The 21,416-nt window shown below is 43.0% G+C and overlaps 1 protein-coding gene across 1 annotated transcript in view; it reads left to right on the top strand.

The window, feature by feature from the left end:
* Positions 1-21,416, top strand: part of CENPI (centromere protein I) — a 368,972-nt gene that overhangs the window by 309,463 nt on the left and 38,093 nt on the right. Inside the window, exons 17-18 of the mRNA XM_078688407.1 lie at positions 3,481-3,605; positions 13,326-13,374. Coding sequence (XP_078544533.1) covers positions 3,481-3,605; positions 13,326-13,374 — 174 coding nt within the window. The remainder of the gene's footprint in view (positions 1-3,480; positions 3,606-13,325; positions 13,375-21,416) is intronic.

The following is a 21,416-nucleotide window of genomic DNA, read 5'->3' as shown; positions in this document are numbered from 1 at the left end:
TAAAAACACGTTTTGGGACCCCCCTTTTTTCTCGGCCCCCCCCTTGACGAACCCCCCCCCCCCAAATTTTCAGGGGCTGCTCAGAAACAAAATGTTCCATTTTTCTGAAAATTTCAGCCAATTCCGTCTACAAACGCCAAAGTTATTAGACATAGAATTTTCAAAAATCCCATAGAGAAAAAATCCTAACTATATATACCTACTGGCGACCGCCAGTAGGTAATGATATATATATATATATATATATATATATATATATATATATATATATATATATATATATATATATATACCGAAATCTTTCAATATGCTCTATCTCTGTGCGTTTCAGACAAGTGACATCACCTTTGCAGTTATGGTTGAGTCACGCTTTATATAAAATTCATTTTGAAATGTTCCTTAAACATTGTGCTGCCAGATGCCCAGTTTGGTGAATACCAAGGTTCCTGGTCTTGATACCACGTCCTCCGAGGTGTCACCCCTTTCCTCAGCAGAGCTGGTGTGTGCTTTGCAGCCGGGTAGTCACCCCATCCATTCCGCTTGTTATCACTGTACAGGCTGCTGGGCGCTGTCCGTGCACCACGTGCCCCAGCACTTTGTTGTTAACTTCTGCTTTTCCAAATAAGGACGAAATTACTTGGTTATAAAATAATTAAACAACCATGTATCTCCCTGGGAGCGAGGAATGGAGTTGTCCAATCGCAGCCTCACTTTTATATACTTCCTGACCCTAAACTTGGCATTTCGAACTCCTTTAATTTCGGTTCCTATATCTCTTCAAAATGGGAGCGCATCGAACATGCCTTCTACGCGCTATGCAGCGCTACATTAAACATCAAGTGGATCTTGTTTTTTTACATCTGGATGGAGTCACTCACTGCGGATGGTGAATGAGTGTTTGCACACCAGCTTTGTCATCAACCCCCCCTCCCCCAAAGCTTGTGTGTCATCGGCTCCTGGCCACACATACCCAAAGCCTGCTGTATGAGAGGGTTACCCCCTCCCATTTCCTTCTGTGAGAAATGTCATGACTGAGCACCTCCAAATCTCGAGCATTTGCTTTTCTTGTCTGCCCCCTGCCCCCGCGATCAGAAGCTTTTCCTGTGCTTGTCCACAAGCCCCGCCCTCTTCACAGGAGCAGCCGAATGCAGCCCTCAATTGCATTCACTCATTGTCTGTTTCCGTTTTCTCTTGTTTCTTCAGTCTCGTCTGGGAATTTTTTTCTCAACACTTGTGATTTATCTGCCGACTTCTGAGCTAAGATATCGGGGCAGCACCACAGGTATTCGTGTACTGATATTGCGTGCTTTCTGGAGGTTGATACACAGCAAGACTCGTGGTTAAGGTTACCAGATGACGCAGTGTCATTCCGTCGTGTTTCAGTCTTAAGCATTCCTCCAAACCCAGTGCATTCTGGGAGCTGTAGTTTTGGTTCAACTCAATTGTCAACTTGGGGTCATCTACACACTTTTTTAGCGTTGTAGTCTGGAGCGGCTGACATGGCTCAAGAGCTGTAGTCACTACCTGCAGTCCGAATTCCGTCTGATGGTGGAATGTATATGGCAGCTGATAGGAGTTCATTACACCGAGAAGTCACTTCAGACTTCAGCTTGCATGACCCTCACGCACCATGTACAAGGGTTACCTAGCTGTAACATGCAATGTTGCTGTGTGATTCCAAGTGGGGATTGAAGCACACTACACTACATCCATCCATCCCCGCACTCCATCCATCCATCCCCGCACTCCATCCATCCATCCATCCCCGCACTCCATCCATCCATCCATCCCCGCACTCCATCCATCCATCCATCCCCGCACTCCATCCATCCATCCATCCCCGCACTCCATCCATCCATCCCCGCACTCCATCCATCCATCCCCCGACTCCATCCATCCATCCCCCGACTCCATCCATCCCTCCTCGCCCCACACTCCATCCATCCCTCCCCCGCCCCACACTCCATCCCTCCCCCGCCCCACACTCCATCCCTCCCCCGCCCCACACTCCATCATTCGCCCTCTCACCCTGCCTCTATCTCTCACCCTGCCTCTATCTATCTTTCGCCCTCCCTCTATCTATCTCCCTCACTATCCATTGCATCACCACAGCTTCACTCAGGGGCACCACATCACTATGCGCTACCACAGCATCACTGAACGCCACAGCATCACTCGTCGCCACCACAACATCATTCAGAGCCACCACAGCATCAATCTGTGCAACCATTCAACAACAACTGATTCAAATATGTTCTCTCAATGTTTCAAACTTTATTACAAATGTCACCAAAAAATGTAATATTTCACTTCTGTTCTTGTATTTTCATCACAATAAAATACACTAAACATAATCTTCCAAAAAGTTATTTGCAAAAGTTTAAGCTATTGCCACTATAAATTACAATAACTTTTATTTAAGTATTCATTATTTTAATATTAATACATCTAAGTCATGTAAATACAAAACATATTGCATTAAAAATTCTATAGGTGTCACGTTTGCAAAAGTTAACACTATTGGCATTGTAAATGACAAAGTTATTAATTTCGCTATTTTCAAAACAAAAACATAAATAAAAAATTAGTCATTTACACTACTAATACCTCTAACTTTACTAATGCGAGACCTATTGCATTGCAAATGCTTGTTTGGTTTAAGTCTGTTTTGCAGTCCCGCCTCCAGGGAGGTTACTGCTGTTCGATCTATTCCAAGGTAAGGAATTGGTGATCTCTTCTAGGAGAACAAGTTGGTTACCTTTGGTAATGCTTTTCTGGTAGAGACTCTAACAGCAGATTCCCTACCGTCCCTCCCTCCCTCCCTCCCTCCCTGCTCTATGTATTGTACTTCTTTATCATGAAAGGTCCATCTTCGCTTCAGCACACTGGTCACAACTACGCCTCTAGGTACAGAATGTGTCAGAAAAGAAACTGATATAAGCACGCCGGGCTGGTGCCTATATAGGGTTACATCAGACATTTCGAGCTGTCTGCGCTACCTGCCGGTGTGCAGAGGTACTGCTTAAGAAATTTCAGATCCAGTATGGAATCTGGGGCTATTCTGTAATAGAAAAGACATTCTGAAGGTAAGTAACTTGTTCTTAAAAGTAAGTTTCCCGAGTGCCTCATAAAATATATCCATTAGTGTCAGAAACTGAGCAGAACCGCACTCCCGTATGAGTACACCTGTAGTGTTTTTTAATATTTCTTGATACAGTACTATCAATAGTTTCATGTATTGATCCACCCATTAGAATCTAATGGTGGGAGAGCGAAGTACTAGAAAGTTCTATTGTGCATTTATTTTCTCTTTTAGGCTTCTTGTGTGTGTGTGTGTGTGTGTGTGTGTGTGTGTGTGTGTGCGTGTGTGTGCAATAATCTCAGTTATTTTAGCTGCATGAAATGTGTTCTTTCAGCTACCACGTTTTATGTGTTTCAAAAGTTTTTGCAGTTGATATTGATATATCCTGTATCCTCTAGGTGTGTGATATGTTTCTGAAGTTTGCCTTACCATTGGTAATACTGCCTCCTGCCGGTGTCTTCTATCCAGCTCTGCTGAGCATGGAGTGTGTCAGCCTTAATCAACTCTGTTACATCATGTACAGGTACGAGTGCCAACATGGGTCAACATTCACTTTGTCATTTACTGAAGGAACCAAGTTAAAGACATTGTTTTTACTGTTCAATCTCACTCTTGCGTTTCCAACCTTACTTGAGTAGCCGAATTCCCTTACATACTTAACAGAGTAAGTGCAAAAACAATAGGACTACCAGATGGCTATTTATTTCCCTTGGTTGTGTCATTAACAAAAGAACACTCTATGGCCTATCTTTCATGTTTCTTCTCTCTTCCGCACACATTAGTACATTGACAATCAAAGTCGTGCTGTGATTCTGCTATCTATATTTTACAACACAAGGGAACCCGAGGCGCAATTGTTAGGGACCTATGGGTAATACTTTGTTTACAGAGACAATGGTCCCTAAAATAACTGAATAAATTTAATACAACATAGACTAAATAGTTCTATATTGGTGTCCAGCCGGACAGTTTAATTGCATTTAATAAAAGATCGTATCAAAATTTCAGTAAAAAGATATAAGTGGGACACCAGCCGGTGCCCGACTCAACAACCTTCAACAAGGAAAACAACATACAACATAGATTGTGTAGGCAAAACAAAAAGGCAGTCTGGTTTGTATAAAATATACAGACTATACATACACTACACATATGCACACACAATTACTAAATAGAATAGTGACATTTGTGTATTAAGTCGACGACGTTTCGAACTACCATTGATTACGAGTTCATCTTCAGGACAATTAATCCTTTGCCTATTTACAGATACGAATTCCCTCTGATGCGTTCCGTCTTTTACTTAGTAGTTTTTTGACTTAGTAGTTTTTTTTGTCAGGTAATGCAGTCCTTGATAGAAGCAACATTCGGTAATCTCATAGGAAACCTCCACGATGGGGATCCGGTTTCCAAGGGGTCGAGGCCCCAGGCTAGATCAGACGCGGGTCCTCAATGGGGATCTGTGCTTCCTGCAACTGAGCGCCGTCATGTTGCTTCTATCAAGGACTGCATTACCTGACAAAAAAAACTACTAAGTCAAAAAACTACTAAGTAAAAGACGGAACGCATCAGAGGGAATTCGTATCTGTAAATAGGCAAAGGATTAATTGTCCTGAAGATGAACTCGTAATCAATGGTAGTTCGAAACGTCGTCGACTTAATACACAAATGTCACTATTCTATTTAGTAATTGTGTGTGCATATGTGTAGTGTATGTATAGTCTGTATATTTTATACAAACCAGACTGCCTTTTTGTTTTGCCTACACAATCTATGTTGTATGTTGTTTTCCTTGTTGAAGGTTGTTGAGTCGGGCACCGGCTGGTGTCCCACTTATATCTTTTTACTGAAATTTTGATACGATCTTTTATTAAATGCAATTAAACTGTCCGGCTGGACACCAATATAGAACTATTTAGTCTATGTTGTATTAAATTTATTCAGTTATTTTAGGGACTATTGTCTCTGTAAACAAAGTGATTCTGCTATCTGCCAAACATGACACAAAAATCCTTTCTGCATATGCCACCCATCAATCCAACATCTCCCAGTCCAACCCAATCAACAGTGTGGGGTACTACCAACCTGCTATTGCTGTTAGGGGCCTTGTCAGGGGCGTGAAACACTATATAAATGTAACTACAATAGAGTAAAATGGCAAGATCTCCTTTTCCCACTCAGTTTGATATTATTTACCAACAACTCTCAAGTAATTGTTTCAAAACAGTATGTTTAATATTTAACTTTTTTTGACTAAGCAATTTCTTTGAATTGAGTTTGAAGGGGCAATTTGTTTGAGGTTGTATTCTTTGCGTCCATATGTTATTTTTCCAATATCCCAAATTATAGCCGTGCATATTATTTAAAATATTTATTCATTTTCACAGGTTATATCTGACACCTCCTGGTATTACTGTGCTGATCGTTACCTTCTGCTTAGGCGTTCTGCAGCCTTTACTTGGCTCCATTCAGCTGTCATCCGGTTTAACTGTGTGGGATGTTGGAGATCCCTACATCTGAGTCAAACATTTACAGCTGTTAAGTAGTAGTCATCAGCTCCACAGCATAGTTTATGCTTCTGTTTTAGGGTACTCTAGACTATTCCTGTTCCCATGGATGAACAAGAAGTAAAGAGTTTTTAAGGAGACCCAAAGCTTTTCTCAAAAGTCAAAAAGTTACTTGGGCCTTATTTTCAGAGGGTGCAGTCTCAGGTGTTGCTTTTTCCTGTCTATCCATATACGTCTGGCTTAGTGTTAGGGTGCCATGAGTTCCATTGGAGTAACAACTTGACTTGCCATAACAGTCGAATACCTGAGGTATACTCTTTTCCAAATATTGCAGAATACCTTGAAATTATGTGGTCTGTGACTTTGAAATCTGAGATTCTCAGCTTGAACAAATTCACAGTCGAACTTTTGGGTGCATTAGACTAAAGCCACCTTTTTGTGGATTAGCGTACTGCTCATGTGCAATGCGTATCTGTACCAGGTTTGCTATATCATTTGAAAATACGGTCACAGGTCCCCTATCTACTGTTCAGTGAGCATGGTTTGTGGAACTTCCCACAGACCAACCTAGAGGTGTAAATTAGTTCAGAAAAAATGAAGTTGGCTTATTTTTACTTTGTGCACTGTCATACCATCACCAAAATCCGCAAAATACTTGCAGGTCGTTGGACTTCCTGTGACAAACAATGCACCCTACCAATGTGTGTTTGCCAGGGACGTCAAATACTCTGTCTCTAGGACTCTGAATACTAGTTTTTCTCACACATACCAGCTGGCAATGATCAAGACAGTGGTCCTGAGGACAATGAGGGAATCTTTGACTTCCATTTTAAAAGGGCCGTATAGAAGACTGGTAGTCACATGCCCTGTTTGGTCGATTGCTAGGTGGGTGGTGCAGAAACGTTTGAACTTGATACTTCTAGCCATAGACAGACAGGGCTGAACCCTGGCCACATTTACTCCCATTTAGCACTAGTCTTGCTACTGTATTCTGTTTTTTGTAATTTAACAGATGCCTTGTGAGCCTAATAAAGTCCATCGATATAATGAAGGTGTGGCTGCTCTAGAACTCTGAATGCTAGACCCCAATACTGCCAAATGAGGAAACATTCTGTGAGGGATTTGTATGGTAAAAAAAATATTTTATTCATTTGATTGACATGTGGTTGTGAAGTTGGAGTCCGTGATCAAGCCAAGATTCCTAACTTGTGCAGATGTGGTTTGATCTAGTCAGATTTCCTCAGGCAATGCTATTCTATTTTTTTCAGGCTCCTCAAGTGACAATCCCTGTTTTTGAGAGGTTGAGATTAAGGAGATTATGTATCTTCCACTTTTCTATTGTCTTTAGTTTAAATTCTCATATGCCCATGCCTGATTCTAGGTTAAGGATATTCTGGGTGTTGTCAGCATAATGGTAGCAAGTCTGGTTGAAAGCGATGATTTCTGGGAGTGGGGAGAGGAAAACACTAAAAAGCTAAGGATGATTGTAAATCAAACTTTCTTAAATCTGCACTCTTCTGATGCAGAATTCTAGCTGCAATTTCCTCACCTTATGACTATTTCCCAAGCATCAGTCTGGATCCAAAACATTTTCAGCTGTACCTCTGCTTGCCAATGGGCGACGCCGTGCAACTCAGTATTGATGCCATTCCACTCTAGAAATGACGGTTGAGGCCATTCTATGTGAAACTCAAGCGCGCTGACGTTCATTCCTTTCGTTTCGCACCACCAGATATGGATCTAGAGCTACCTCTCTAAACCCTGTAAGGACTGTCAAAAACAATTGTTTTTGACAGTCATGGCTTGTTCATAGCCAAATTTAGTTCGGATTGAAGGCTTGCAGTGACTGTGCGTGGATGAACCTGAAGGCCTGAGACCGCAAGCGAAACTCCACATTACCAAACGACGGAAAACTCTGTGACAAGACCAGCCCATGTCAAATGTTTGCAGACTTCTGGATCTCAAATAGGATCAGTCGTTCCAGTGATTGGTTTTTCCGCTTCACCAAGATTTTCAGGTAAGTAAAAAAAATTTTTTTTAGAAGAAACACAAATCTAAGCAGCATTTTGCCCCTTCCTGCCCTTCCACTATCTTGAGCCGTGGGGCAGCACCATACATCTTAATATTTCTCCTGAAGTTGTACAACTTTGGAGCCGATCCTGCATATTATACTGGCACAGCCAGAGTTTCCAGAGCCGCCCGTCACTCCTAAGCAGATTGAAGCGATCCTCGAGACCATCCTCCGACTTTTCGGATCCTTGACGACTCCCTCTGGCACTCCTGCTGGCCCCATGGAGCTGAGATGTACTCCAACTGGCTTACTGTTGGTGGGTTCACTCTTGGCACCAGCTCTACCATCTGAGCCCATCATTTGGGCACCATGGCTCCCTTTTCGATTACACCTCTGGCACCATGGTCTGCGCCGGTTCATGGTGCATCAACGCTGATGCAGACTCCATAAGATGAGTCACAATTTGTCCTCTCTGACCTAGAGTCTGTGCTGGTTTGACCTCGATCGAAGCGGCACTTAGTTGCCCTTGAAGCTCCATTTCCATCCATTTGATCTGCTTGCAAGATGACAACTGCCAATCTAATTGCAAGGAGAATTGTTATGACGTCCTGCATGAGGCTAGTGGCCTTGATACCCTCAACTGAGTCCAGAATCCTCTCACCCCCTTGCCCTATCACTGACTAGAGTGCTTCCAACGCCATGGTTTTACATAAGGCAGCTGAAGCCCTTGACCTCCAACTCCCCACCTTGGAAGTCAAGATCAATGTCTTGATGGAGATTCTTCAGCAGGGTAGACATCTACTGAACCCCTCTTACCATTTGGCGAGGCCCTTACAGGCACTTTTGTTGGGGTGTGGGCCAAACAATACTCTGGCTCCCAAGTCAACTGCCAAGTTGCACAACGCCACAGCCCTGCCTTAGGCGATCCAGCATTTTTAAATTTGCACCCCTCACCTGAAAGCTTGGTGGTGACAAAACCAATCCCAACACGTTTCAACTACTCACCATCAATTGGAAGTCCAAACTTGTGAAGACGTTCAGAAAGCGTATTTTCACCCACCAGTTTGGTGCTCAGGTCCTTGGATGCTAGCTGCCTGCTGGGGCTCTATTCTCTTGCCCGTTTGGACTCGGTGGCTCAAGTTCTCCCTGGTGTCCCTGATTGTCTCTGACAGGTCCTCGTCAAAACCTTACAGGACGGTTGTGACACTGTGGCTTGGACAGTGTTGCCATTCACCGCCATGCTCTGCTGCGGTGCATCGGTTTTTCAGGTGGTGTTCAGTTGTTCTCTCCACAGACATCCCTTTGTATCGGACTAGTCTGTTTGGGGAGAAGTCAGACTTGGCTCAGGAGCGGCTCACTCCCAAGACTTATCTGCCCCACTTTGGCAGCTGCACTAGCCCTACAGCTCCTTTCATGTCTTTGGCAGAGGTATTCCATATTGTCAGCCAACCCAACACTTGCATGGCGACCAGCAGATTTTGCTGCCTTGGTCCACACTGCCCTTCGTGCTAAAGGTCAACAGGTCATCAGTCCTCTGCCTCTTCTACACACAGCCACCTGCACCTGATAGGAGGCAGGATCCAACAGTTCTTGCCAGGTTGGCAGCCCAGAACTTCTGGTGGCTGGGCCCGTCTAATAATTTGAATTGTTTTGAAGGTCTATGCCCTAACCTTCTTTGTGCACTACAGTACTTTCTACCACCCCACCAATGACCGACGGAGAACCATCTTTCTGTTTTGCACAAGGAAGTGCAAGCTCTTTCGGCCAAAGGGGTGATCGAGATGGTGCCAATGCCAGAAGTAGGATGTGGTTAATGTTCCTGCTACTTTCTGATACCCAAGAAGGACCGAGACATTTGGACTATTTTAGTCCTGCGCCCTCAACGCCTTCCTCCGGAAGGAAAATTAAAAAATACTTGCACTGGTCAGGGACTTGTTTGCCCTCAACCCTGGAGACTGAATAGTGGTGTTGGTCCTGCAGGACCATCAGCACGACCTGTGGTTTGTGGTGGGACCGGAGCATTTTGAGTTAGTTGTGCTCTCCTTTGGTCCCTCATTCACGAAAGTGATGATGGTGGCAGCATTCCTTCGGAGGTCTGTGGTACCAGTCCTTCCCTAACTCGATGACTGGCTGTTGAAGGCTGGCTCACACTAGGCAGTCCCACCACCTCGGACTATGGTAAATCTCCTGTCATCTTTGAGGTTCACTATCAACTGGCAGAAGTCACACCGGACTCCTTCTCAGACGCTCGCCTTTAATTAGTCTATGCACACCCACGCACTTTATTTTATTTATTTATAAAAATTTTAATGCGCATACAAATACCCGAGGGTGTCTCGGCGCAGGTGTGGGCTAGCAGGACCGCAGCAGCAGCAATTCACTGGTTAAACAACCAAGTATTTAAATATCTCCGGAAACTCATCAGGTTGGGGGCTTGTTTGATATTTAATGGCAATAGGTTCCAGAGTTTTGGTGTAGCAACCAGGAAACGTCTGTCTCCCCAGGTTACCGTCCTTGTGCGAGGTACTGGTAAAAGGCAGGTGTTAGCAGATCTAAGCGACCTTGTGGGGATGTACAACTGAAATGCCTCGGTCAAAAACTTGGGTCCGACACCGTGCACTGCTTTATAGGCAATGCAGAGAGCCTTAAATTTAATTCGACTCTCCACTCTAAGCCAATGAAGCTGGCGGATGGCGAGAGTGGTAGGCTGGCGGCGAGGGATGTGTAAAAGAATTCTGGCAGCCGCATTCTGCACTGACTGTAGTTTGGACAGGACAGATTTCTGGGAATTCAAAAAAAGAGCATTTCCATAGTCCGTTTTAGAGAATACTAAAGTGGTAACTAGGGTCTTCCCTGCTGAAATGGGGAGGTAAGGTAACAGTTTCTTAATTTTCTTTAGAATAAAGAAAGCAGAGGAGACAACCTTGTTGACATGGAGGTTGAATGTTAGCTTGCTATCGAAGATGACTCCAAGATTCCTCGCTTTTTCAACTGGGACAGGTGGAAGGCCAAGCTGGTTGGGCCACCATGTGGAGGACCATTCTGGGGAAAGATTACCAAAGGTCATAACCTCGGTTTTATCCGAGTTAAGCCTCAGGCAATTGGAAGACATCCACAAACTAACATCAAGCATAGCCTCCTGGAAAATTAGCTGCCACTGCTGTGCCATTCTTGTGGATCGCCAGCACCAGTTGGGTGTCATCTTTACAGCCCTATGCATGTCTGTCTATGGGTTAAAGTTCACACCCATGCACTTTACAGCTTTATGCACGCCTGGTTATGGCTTAAAATGCCCGGCCCTATAATACAATTTTTGGAGTGATCTGTTGCACCCACAATACTTGGCCCTTGTGCATTATAATTTTGCCAATCTTGCTTGGGCTTCAAGTGTTGTGCCTTTTATATTGTACTAAATTGATTTTATGATCTTGATTTTTGTTTTATGTCGCATACACGTAAGCTGCCAATTTTGTTTGGGCTCTAAAATTTGTATTTAATACAATCTTAAAATTTTATAAATGAGTTTTGCATAGGTGTTAATTACCTAGTTCTATTCTTGGCTTCTGCTTTTATGTCTCCGTGCAGATCATTCTTTGTAAATGGTTTTAGGTAATCTTACAATAAATATTTACTTACTTACAGTGGGATCTTAATTTTGATGATCCTCATGTGCTCCCCATTTGAGCCAATGCACAACTGTTAATTGCGTCTTCAGACTGTCATAACTGTCTTCCTCCCTGCGTTCACTTGAGCTCGTTTCATGAGTGAGTTTCCATGCTTTCTCAGTGCAGTTGCACTACATCACCTTTTTCTTGGACAAACTGGTTTTGAGGACCAGAACTGCGTTTTTGCTAAGTCATGACTCCTTTTTAGATTGCACAATTTATCACCCACCTAGTGCTCTTTGCTCCACCTCACTCCTCTAAAGACTGGGAGAGACTCCATCGGTTGGCTCCTAGTGAGCTTTGAATTTTCACATCGATTGCATCAAAGACTATCAGTTGGACGATCATATCTTTTTGCGGTTTCCTGGGGCGAAGAAAGGAAAGGCAGTACAGAAGAGAACTTTGTCCAGGTGGATGGGACTCTGCATTAATATCTGCTCTTCATTGACCAAGAAGCTGCAGTCACAAGGATTGGGAGCTTACAACAAGGCTAAGGCTGTTACTACTGCATTGTCAAGTGAGTGTCTGTTCTTAACATTTGTCAGGCCACAACGTGGGCATTCATGCACATGGTCACAAAGCACTGCTGCTTTGAGAGCCGGGTCCAACCGAAAGGACACTTCACCCATTCGGTCCTGCAGGACCTATTTGTCTGAACTTATTCCACTGACCCTCCATTTTGGCAGGTACTGCACTGACATGTATTCTAAAGGTGAGGTATATATGGTTATAAGTATTCATGTGAGGGTAGAGCTCTTTTGATGGATAGTCAGTTAACTGCAGATTCCTCACGGCCCTCCCTTCTCCCAATCCTGTGGAATGTTCACTTTTCCCATCTTAAAAGGTCCAAGTCTAGAGATCTGTCCACTGGTAACTGATTACATTTTGCGTTTCACGTCTGTGGGCCAAACAGCATGAAGAATGAAGCTGCAGTCAGCTTGCAGGTGTGGTATCGATCTGCTCCACTCAGTCTAGTCTGGGGTGGAACAAAGCCAGCGTGGAATAGCATAATGCTAGCTACTGCTGAACTGGAGCATTGCTGCGAAAAGCTTCCCAGTCCAGTATAGCACCTGGGGATTATTCTGAAGGTTAGTAATCTGATTGTGTGTAGTATTCACCATAAAGAGCATTCCCAAAGATAAATTAACTTGTTAATCAATGTGGATAGTCCTGTGTATCAAGATCTGCTATACATTGGCCAATAAGCATCTTCCAAAAGGACTGAGGGCAAATTCTGTCAATGCTGCTACCACTGTGTTGGCACGTGGAGTGTCTGTTGTCAAAATGTTTCATGCTGCAACATGGGTATTCATGCACACATTTGTGAACCACCACCGCCTTGATAGTCCTGCCTGTCTGGTAGGTTTTGGCTGGTTTTTCCTGTCGGACTTTATGGTCTAAACTGGTTTTTCAGACCCTCCATCTTGGAAGGTATTGCTTTGGTATCTGTTCTAAAGTTGAGGAGTCAGCAGTTGGATGTATTCATCAGAAGAACAAGTTACGCACCTTTGGTAACACACTTTCTGTTGGATACTCTTGCTAACTGCAGATTACTCATTGTCTTGGCATCCCGTTCTGTGTAATAGTCTCTTATTCCATGTAAAAAGGTCTGCACACTGGTACTCTGGTTGTTTTTTGGGGTCCGCGTCCCAGGGCACGAACAGAGCCAAAAAAGAAACCGCCTTCGGTGTGCACCGGTGGCGCTTATAACCCTGCTCCGTTCTGAGCCAAATGGCGCCACCTACCAGCGCACTGGAGCAATGTTTTGTAAAAGTTTCCAGATCCAGTCTGGCGCCTAGGGATTTTCTAAAGGTGGTAAATCTGCATTTAGAATAACCATCAGAAAAAGCTTGACTGAAGGTAAGCAACTTGTTATTCATAGCTAGATGTATGTTTACATGCAAATATTGATGTATATAAATTGAAAAGTTAACCCAATATGTACTACTAGAAGCCTTTTACAATCTTAAACGGTTACTTTAACCCCTTACCAGAGGGAATTTAAATGGCAGCTCACCAGAATTTCAAAATAATTACAAATTCTTTTTACATTTTTTTAGGTATCGGGCAAACTTGGTGGCAGCAAAAGGAAACGAATTGAATAAAAAGGTGCAGTTAATTCTAGAGCTGATGCTCGTGACATTTATAGTGAAGTATATTTGACTGAGATACCTTTGTCTGTTAGCGTGATTTTGTACTGTTTAAAGTAAAGGGAAAGTGATGGTTGAATAAGATTGCCTCTGGTTGGATCAGTTCTCTCCCTTTCATGTTTTTTAGGGCTTGCCTACGCGGGCGCGCATGCGCTGCATAGGAAAAAGACCTTTAGCAATCGGCACAGCTTTGCAGGCAAAAATGTGCATGCAGTTGCATTGCCTTGAATGGCAATGCGTGCACGTTTGGCGATTCCCTTGCGGGAGCGAGCAGCAGCGCCATATGTTAGCAATTATCGTGCCTTGCTGCTTGCTCCTGCAAGGAAATGCGGCGCAGGCCCACTCCCACCACACGCGTGCTTGTTTTCTTTTCTTGCAGCTCTTCCTTGTTTTAGCGTGCTAGGGGCCAATTTATAATCCTAATTCAACCCTGTTGGTAGTATAAATGAAGTCATGCAGTAGTTTGAAGTGAAAGGAAGTTGCTGCTGTGCACTTAATGGGTTTCTGTTGTTTCTCATGAACGTGAGTCTAATCGGGAAGGCAGTGAGGGGAGCGCGTGCCATGCAAATACAATGGCGCATGAATAGCCGCGCGCTTCTGTCTTGTTCCTGCCACGGCTGATTATTTAGGGATTGTGTGTAAAGCATGGATGCCGCGCTTGGCCCAGTAATTGGCTTTTAGTTTCAATATCTTTGCCTGCGCAGTGCCCGGAAAGAGGTGCCCCCTCAGCAGGAGGCCTTGCTTGTCGGGCTCTGACACGCTGATACATTTAGCTACCGCAAAATTTACTTGAGCCCAAAAACAGTTTCCATTGGAAACTTCTAAGACCGCAATCTGTTCCCCCTTCCTTCCGGACCCCTATCTCTGCCGATATCCCCAGGGGAGCAGACAGGGAACCGGCCGCTTCGAAGTGCAGCAGGGTGGGAAGCATGATGTTGGAGAGTGTTTTGTAGTAGCTTTTTTGAAAGAAGAAAACCTAACAATTGTGCGTATGGGAGGGAGCTTTGTTAATAGAGGCTTTCTTCTTTCAAAAAAGCTACTACAAAACACTCTCCAACATCATGCTTCCCACCCTGCTGCACTTCGAAGCGGTCTCTTTATGCTCAAGAGGAAACTGCCATCTTGTCGTCCATTAATGCAGCCATTGCGGAGTTTCATTACTTCTGATTATAGTTCCGTAAATGGAGAGTGGAGCCTGCGTCTTTGTAAACAACCTTTCTTGGTTATCACTGCTAATGTACATCACAGACCCCCTGCACAATGCTGTCAACCAGTGTGTCTCGAATCCTGTTTTTAACACTGCAGTGTATTTTTTACTGACTTTTTGCTGCCCCATTGCAGTTTTCATGCCACAGGGAAAAGTTCCATGAAATTTTAAAGGAAGGAAAAAACACCGGGTTCTGGCTGTTTCCAGTAAGGCTAAGCCAAATATACCAAAAAACAAAACAATGGCCAGTACTGGATCACCTTTAAACGTAATGTAATGGTCACCTTATGAATCAAGCATAACGGTCCATATTGCGTCACAAGTCCAAATTTTAATTGTCACCAATTCAACTTTATAATTGGAAATTGTCTCACAAATTCAGTATGCATGTATAAACAGTTCAAGCGTTAGACATAACAAACCAACATCTTTTTACTTATTTACAATTAAACACATCCTACCTACAACATTCATATTTCATTCATACAAATATACAAAAAATAACACAATGAGACCCTTTGTCACTAGTGAAAAATAAAGAAGGCAATACATGATAATGCTTTTTCTTAGTTCACAAATATTTTTGATTAGATGTATAGAACATTAGTTCATTTTTAAGGAAAAAACATAACATTTTGTAAACTATTAGTAGTTTGACAGAGTCCGGTCACTTTTAGTTAAGGTCGACTCGTTTCTAACCCCTAATGTCGGGGTTCTCATCAGGACCAACCATTTCTACAACAAAGATCAAAAAACAAGTAATTAGCCAGTCAGCTCTATGTTTAGCGTTTTAGTAAATAAACCACCAGTTTGCGATGCCGCCATACCTTGAAAATTCAATCAATGGCCATGATTGCGTGTGGTAGACAATCGACAGGTTCAAGATCACACTAGACAAAAGAACGACAAAACATAAACACCAAATGTACCTGTGTTGACATATTAGCAACAACCATTAGTCCAATAGACAGAGCACTAACCTCTTCGGGTTTCGAAGGATGTGCCTGAAAAGGATTTAAGTAATGATTAGTGTCACCAGCGTGTTAAACTCAGGGAGCAAGTAAAACGCCAAGAGGTAGTGAAGAGCGCTTACCGAGTGGCGGATATTCTAATTCAAAGTCCGCTTGTTTTTTATAACTTTTTGTCCTTATGAATCAGGATACAATTTCACCTGAAAGACGGAACGCGCGATTAAGGTTTGTGCACTAGAACAGACGGGATACGAAGTTTATTGGTCATAAAGAGTTCTTACCTCGGGGCAAACGCCACTCGCGTCTCACAGTACTGAGTCGAAGAACGCATGGGGCATTGGTCCTACATCACTATTTACCCGGAAGAAAGGAAAAACCACGTGACTGCATGAAAGCAAAGAAAACTATTCTTCCTGGTCAGGTCATTAAAGGAATAGTGTGTTGTATTTGAAGAAAAAAACTTTATTCATTCTCCGTGCGGAGTAAAGGGGGGGCTCGGCAGACGGGGATACAGGTGTAGAAAAGCCCCGGGTTTGGAATGTTGAATAATGCGACTTGGTTGAACTGAAGAAACTGAACAATAACTTAGTTTAATCTCAGTATTTCAGAAATTTCATTCAACCCGGTTGACGCAGTGTCGTATTTCATTATAAGCAGCGCTTCTCGCTGACTAAGCCTGCCATCAATATCTCCTCCTCTTGGATCCGTTTCAATTTTGGACAAAACAGTCCATAACAAATCAGCCTCCCGATGCCGACATACCTCCCAGTGTAAAACCAATGGGGTATTTGGCGTATTATTTCTCAGGCGTGATTTATGCTGTGTCATGCGTTGCCTTGCTTCCTGGGTCGTTTTGCCCACATATAGTTTAGGGCATGGGCACATAATGCCATAAACCACATTTCTCGTCTGACAATTAGTGAAAGAGTCATGTTTCCAATGGATCCCATTAAATGTAAAAAGGGATCCTTCAACAGTTTGCGCGCAACATGAACAATTGCCACACTTGTGGTGTCCTGTTACGAGGGGTAAGCCCAACATGCTTCTTAAATTGGGTTTTGGAGTAGTAGATAGAGCAGCTCTGACAATATGGTTGGCCACACTTTTCTCTTTTTTAAAAGCGAAAAGTGGGGGGTCTGTAAAGTCGCTATGAAGATTTTTTACTGGGTGCCAGTTCTGTGTGACCAATTTATGCAGATGATGAGTTTGGGGTCCAAATGTCGTGACACATACAATTCTACTTTGTTCAGAACGCTCTTTCTTTTGCAAAAGGATGTCCCGTGGGACCCACCAGGCTCTTCTTATTGAGTTTTTCAAGAGTTTTTTGGGGTAACCTCTTAGCACTAGTCGTTCCTTTAGTTCATTTGCATGATGGAAAAATTCCTCCTTGTTTGAGCAATTCCTCCTGATTCGGAGAAATTGCCCAAAAGGTAAATTTTGTTTCAAACCATCACGTTCCTCGATGTTCAAGTCTTTGCGGTGGATGGCACTTTGGGCACTACCTTGTTCCGCAAACCGACAGATCGGAATAAGGCGCTTCACTATACCAGCCACCACTCCTGTCGCTAGCATTTCTTCTATGATTCCTGAAATCTACTCAGGTTGACTGTTGTCCATCCAAAACCTAAAAGGATGTTGCCACTATTGTAGAATATATAAATGTTAACATTGAGAACTCTTCCTTCTTTGTGTCTGTTAGTTGTACAAGGAGCACAGATCTAGAATGCTAGCCCAGCAAGATCAAAACAGTAGAGTCTCTGCTTCTGTTCTCACAGCATCTCAAGACCCATATTTCTACGTCCACCTACTTCTGCACCTTTGTTCCCAAACACATTGCACAGCCTCTTCATGATCTAGGCATTTCCCATGGCATAGAACCTTTGTACTTTACCCCCTGCAGTCGTTTATCATTTCATAACAGATGCAAGTTCGGAAACAATGAATATGTTAGCATTCAACAAGTAATACTCCCTTTTTATTAGTTTTACTACTTCTAGCAGAATAATGCCATAGTATAACAAGCATTGGCATAGCCAATAGGTCTCGCCTTTGGGACCTTATAAGTGTTTAGCCATGCAACAGTTGTTGTTGCACCAAGGATATTGTGCTGGATAACTAAACACTTATAAGGTCCCAAAGGCGAGACCTATTGGCTATGCCAATGCTTGTTTTTCTTTGCTTCTAGATCTGCTAGATGAGTTTGAAAATAAACCTGTGTTTTGACTTAGATGTTTTAGGCCTCTTTTTTCAAAGCAAAGTAAATTCACGTTTTTGAGTATTTCTTTCCAGCACTGGATGTGTTTTGGTTACCATTTTTATCAATCATTCAGCTGAAACCCCATGTAACAATTAAATAGTGGGATTAGAGGTGTACATTTGATTCACTAATGTGTAGCCTGTGTGTCATATTCTTAACTGTCCAGTATTGCTATAGGCTTACACTTTACTTCCCTTGACAATCTTCAGAGTTTACACAACACTTGTGCTAGGCTGTCCTTGGGAGAAAGTCCTGGAGAATTTTATTTTTATTTGCAAACAATTGCTAGACCAAATTCATCTACTGACTGCTGCTAAGTAAACCTTTTAGGAATAGAAAACAGATTGACGTTTATATTAAATTAGCATCTTGCAAGGAATTTCAAAGCACCTGTCACCCTTCTGCAACGCACCTGGGCAAGGAAAATCCTTGATGCATAAACTGAAGCCCTCTTTTGGCCTGCCAATGATAGGACGAAAGTTTGAAGGCCGCATGATGGTCCCTCTACTGCACCCTCCACATCAACCAAACCTTGTTGATCATTTGTATCACTGCGGTTTTGTAGATGGCATGGAAATGTCATTCAACCATTTTCTTCTGCCACTGTACCAAGGGCTTAATTATGTAACTATTTTCACCAGCCACCTCATGTCAGCAGTGTCTAAGGCTTCAATATCACATCCATTAAAATACTTTCAGATTAGGGGAAAACTGGCTATAAGAATGCTGTTCTGCTAACAGCGTAACTTATTTCCAGAGTCCTGGAAGCAGTAGGCATTGCCTTTAGAAAGAAACAGATATACATGATTAAAAGCACCCACAGAGTAAAAGGATGGTAGATTTCTTCTATAGTGCTAAAACAATTAATCTAGGCAGGTATAAAAATACATGACCGTAATAAAGCGTACTCCTACGATGCAACCCTAACTAGATGTACCGAACTGTCCCTATCATGTATGAATGTATGTAGGTGTAGAGCCAAGAATCCCTCAAGGATAAAGTCAGCTCCATTACCTTAAGTGAGAGACTGTGGGACCCCGTCTTGGTCTCGAGATGGACACCCTGCGATGGATGGCTGACCACTGCGATCTCGAGTGTCTGCGTGCTGGAACCTCAGTGTCTTGCGTCAGTGTTTCAACATGGAAGTCCTTTTTCTCCTCTCCCTGCTTCAGCAAAGATATGGTGTTTGTATACCCAAAGTGGTACCCTCAGGGCATCTACCGTGCTGTTTCATTTTGGACTTAGGATGACGGAAGGAATTACCCTTATACAGAGTTATTATGCAGGAGATGGTAGTCCTGCTGAGTTTCCAAGAATCCTCATGCATAATGAATGAGGCTAGCTTTCAGGGAAAATCCCACGTCCTGTAAGCAGCACCATAACTAGGTGAAAGGTCAGTCCCAAGAACCGTTATGTAGTGTAATGGCAGGGGAAAATATAGGTGAAAGGTTAGGTTGCTACCTGAGCCTATATGGGGGGGTACCTATATGAAACATAAGAGGGCCGGGTTCAAATGTAAACTTTACATGACTTGACCACCATTTTCACTTGTGTCTCAAGGCATCTCCAAAACAGTGACTTTTTGCACTGAGCAGTTCTTGGCATTAATGTTTAAAAAGTAAGCACAATAAATAGTTTAAAGGTTAGCCTTTGGAAGCGCAGATCCCACATTTCTTCATGTTCCACCCACACATCCCTTTTTCTGTACTTGTATGGAGAGAAAAGGAGTATGGTATGAGAAACCATTGTGTACATTGAGTGGACTTGCATTGCAAGGTCCATTCCCAGTTTTTTCCAAAAGCTATCAAGACCTCTTCTCAATAATGTGTGGCAGATCCTTCTCAGCAGTGGTGCCAAATCAGTAACAGTATACCGAACTGCTGGTGGAAGTGCCATGAAGAAAAGCTAAGAAAAGTGAGACACCGGAATAGAATCTGTAGTACAGGAGTGAGAAACAAACACTATTTTCTCTCCATTGGAATGCACTGGTTCATTTAGAAAAGTCTACCTGTACATCTAATTTTATTTAAAAATCCTCAATCATAGCAGACCGGGAAGTTGAATCCGCTACTGAATGGCTGCAATGGAGAAATCATACACTTATTAAAAAATCTTAGGATTCCTTAAGCAAATGTCAGCTGTGTAATAAACTCTTACGTTATGAAACACTTCAGAATTGTAATGAAAATTATATATTTGATACACTTAAGGTACGTTTTTACCTTTAGATACATAACTACTAAAGTATCTTTCATATGAATACCTCTACTGGCAGTTGTGTCTCCTTTTAAATCCTTCCAGGTGTCGCACTGGATTCAGAAAAATACTTGCAATAGCTCCTAGGTACTGATGGGGGGAACCATTGGCCCCAGTTCTGGCTCCGTGCCACCCCAGATACAGACATAGGGCTGCATATAGGTGGTACCCCTGCTCCAAAATTAGGATCTTCCTGGCAATATAGAAGGGATATCAACACTTAACACTACATGATTCAAACCATGTTGCAGTTTTTAGAAGGAGGTGTTGGTCATGGACCCGCAAACATCTGTCGAGGGGCCAACCTTAAGTACATGACAGGAAGCTTCTTGACTGCATGTTTGAACTGCATGACTGTGGGCTGGTGGCACCAGTGATGGACTGGTTCAGTTGGGTGTTCCTTTGGCATGCCTTCGTAACTCCTGCAGCATGTTCGCTGCACAACTCCACTGGATAAATGCTTGAATAGCCAACCTCAGGCCTGCACATTGTGAATTGTTGACCTCTAGACTACTGACCAATGAAAGATGGTGATCAATAAGTGGCACATCAGGAAACTCACAAAATGGCTTTCATGAAAAACACAGTTCAACTTTAAATTGGGTTCAATACTCCTCTTTAGTCATGTCAAGGTTGAAGTACGCTTGTACCACCCTCTCTGGTCAAATCTCAACAGCCTCTTTAAAAGCCTGTCTCAACGCAGCAGCTAGACTCCTAACAGGATCTAGGAAATTTGACCACATGTCACCACACCTGAAGGCGCTCAACTGGCTACCCTACGAAGCTAGAATCCACCTAAAGATGGCCTGCATCACTCCTAAAGTTCTACACCACAACACCCCCAAGTATCTGAAACCCTCTCGCTTCAAGAAGAAAAAAACTTCTGACAGAGTATTCTCCGAAGCGGCTCCAAGAATATGGAACTCGCTACCTCTGTGCATCAGAAAAGTCTCTTCTACACATCTATTCAATTGGGAAGCAAAAACATTCCTGATGAGCAAATTCCTACCTTAATCTTGCACATGCCGCACCGTTTGGGGCCTTATTATCTCACCAACTATTTCACTGACTTTTATGGCACTGACCCAGTCTACTACTTCAAACTTGTTTCTATATTTCACTTAATGACAACTTCGCCACTAAGACTTACTCTTACTCGAGCTTGTTCCTAATGCTATGAAAAAATCCTCGCAAAAAACACAGTTGATGGACAGAATGTAGAACAATGTCATACATTCACCCCAGTACAAGGATCTGGGCCTAAATCCATCGTTTTTTTGCACTCCACACCACCCTGGGTTAGAAAATCC

The sequence above is a fragment of the Lissotriton helveticus genome, chromosome 4_1 (genome assembly GCF_964261635.1).
Source record: "Lissotriton helveticus chromosome 4_1, aLisHel1.1, whole genome shotgun sequence".
Classification (NCBI taxonomy): Eukaryota; Metazoa; Chordata; class Amphibia; order Caudata; family Salamandridae; genus Lissotriton; species Lissotriton helveticus.
Note: the sequence above shows the minus strand (reverse complement) of the source record. Positions and strands in the feature narration are given on the sequence as shown.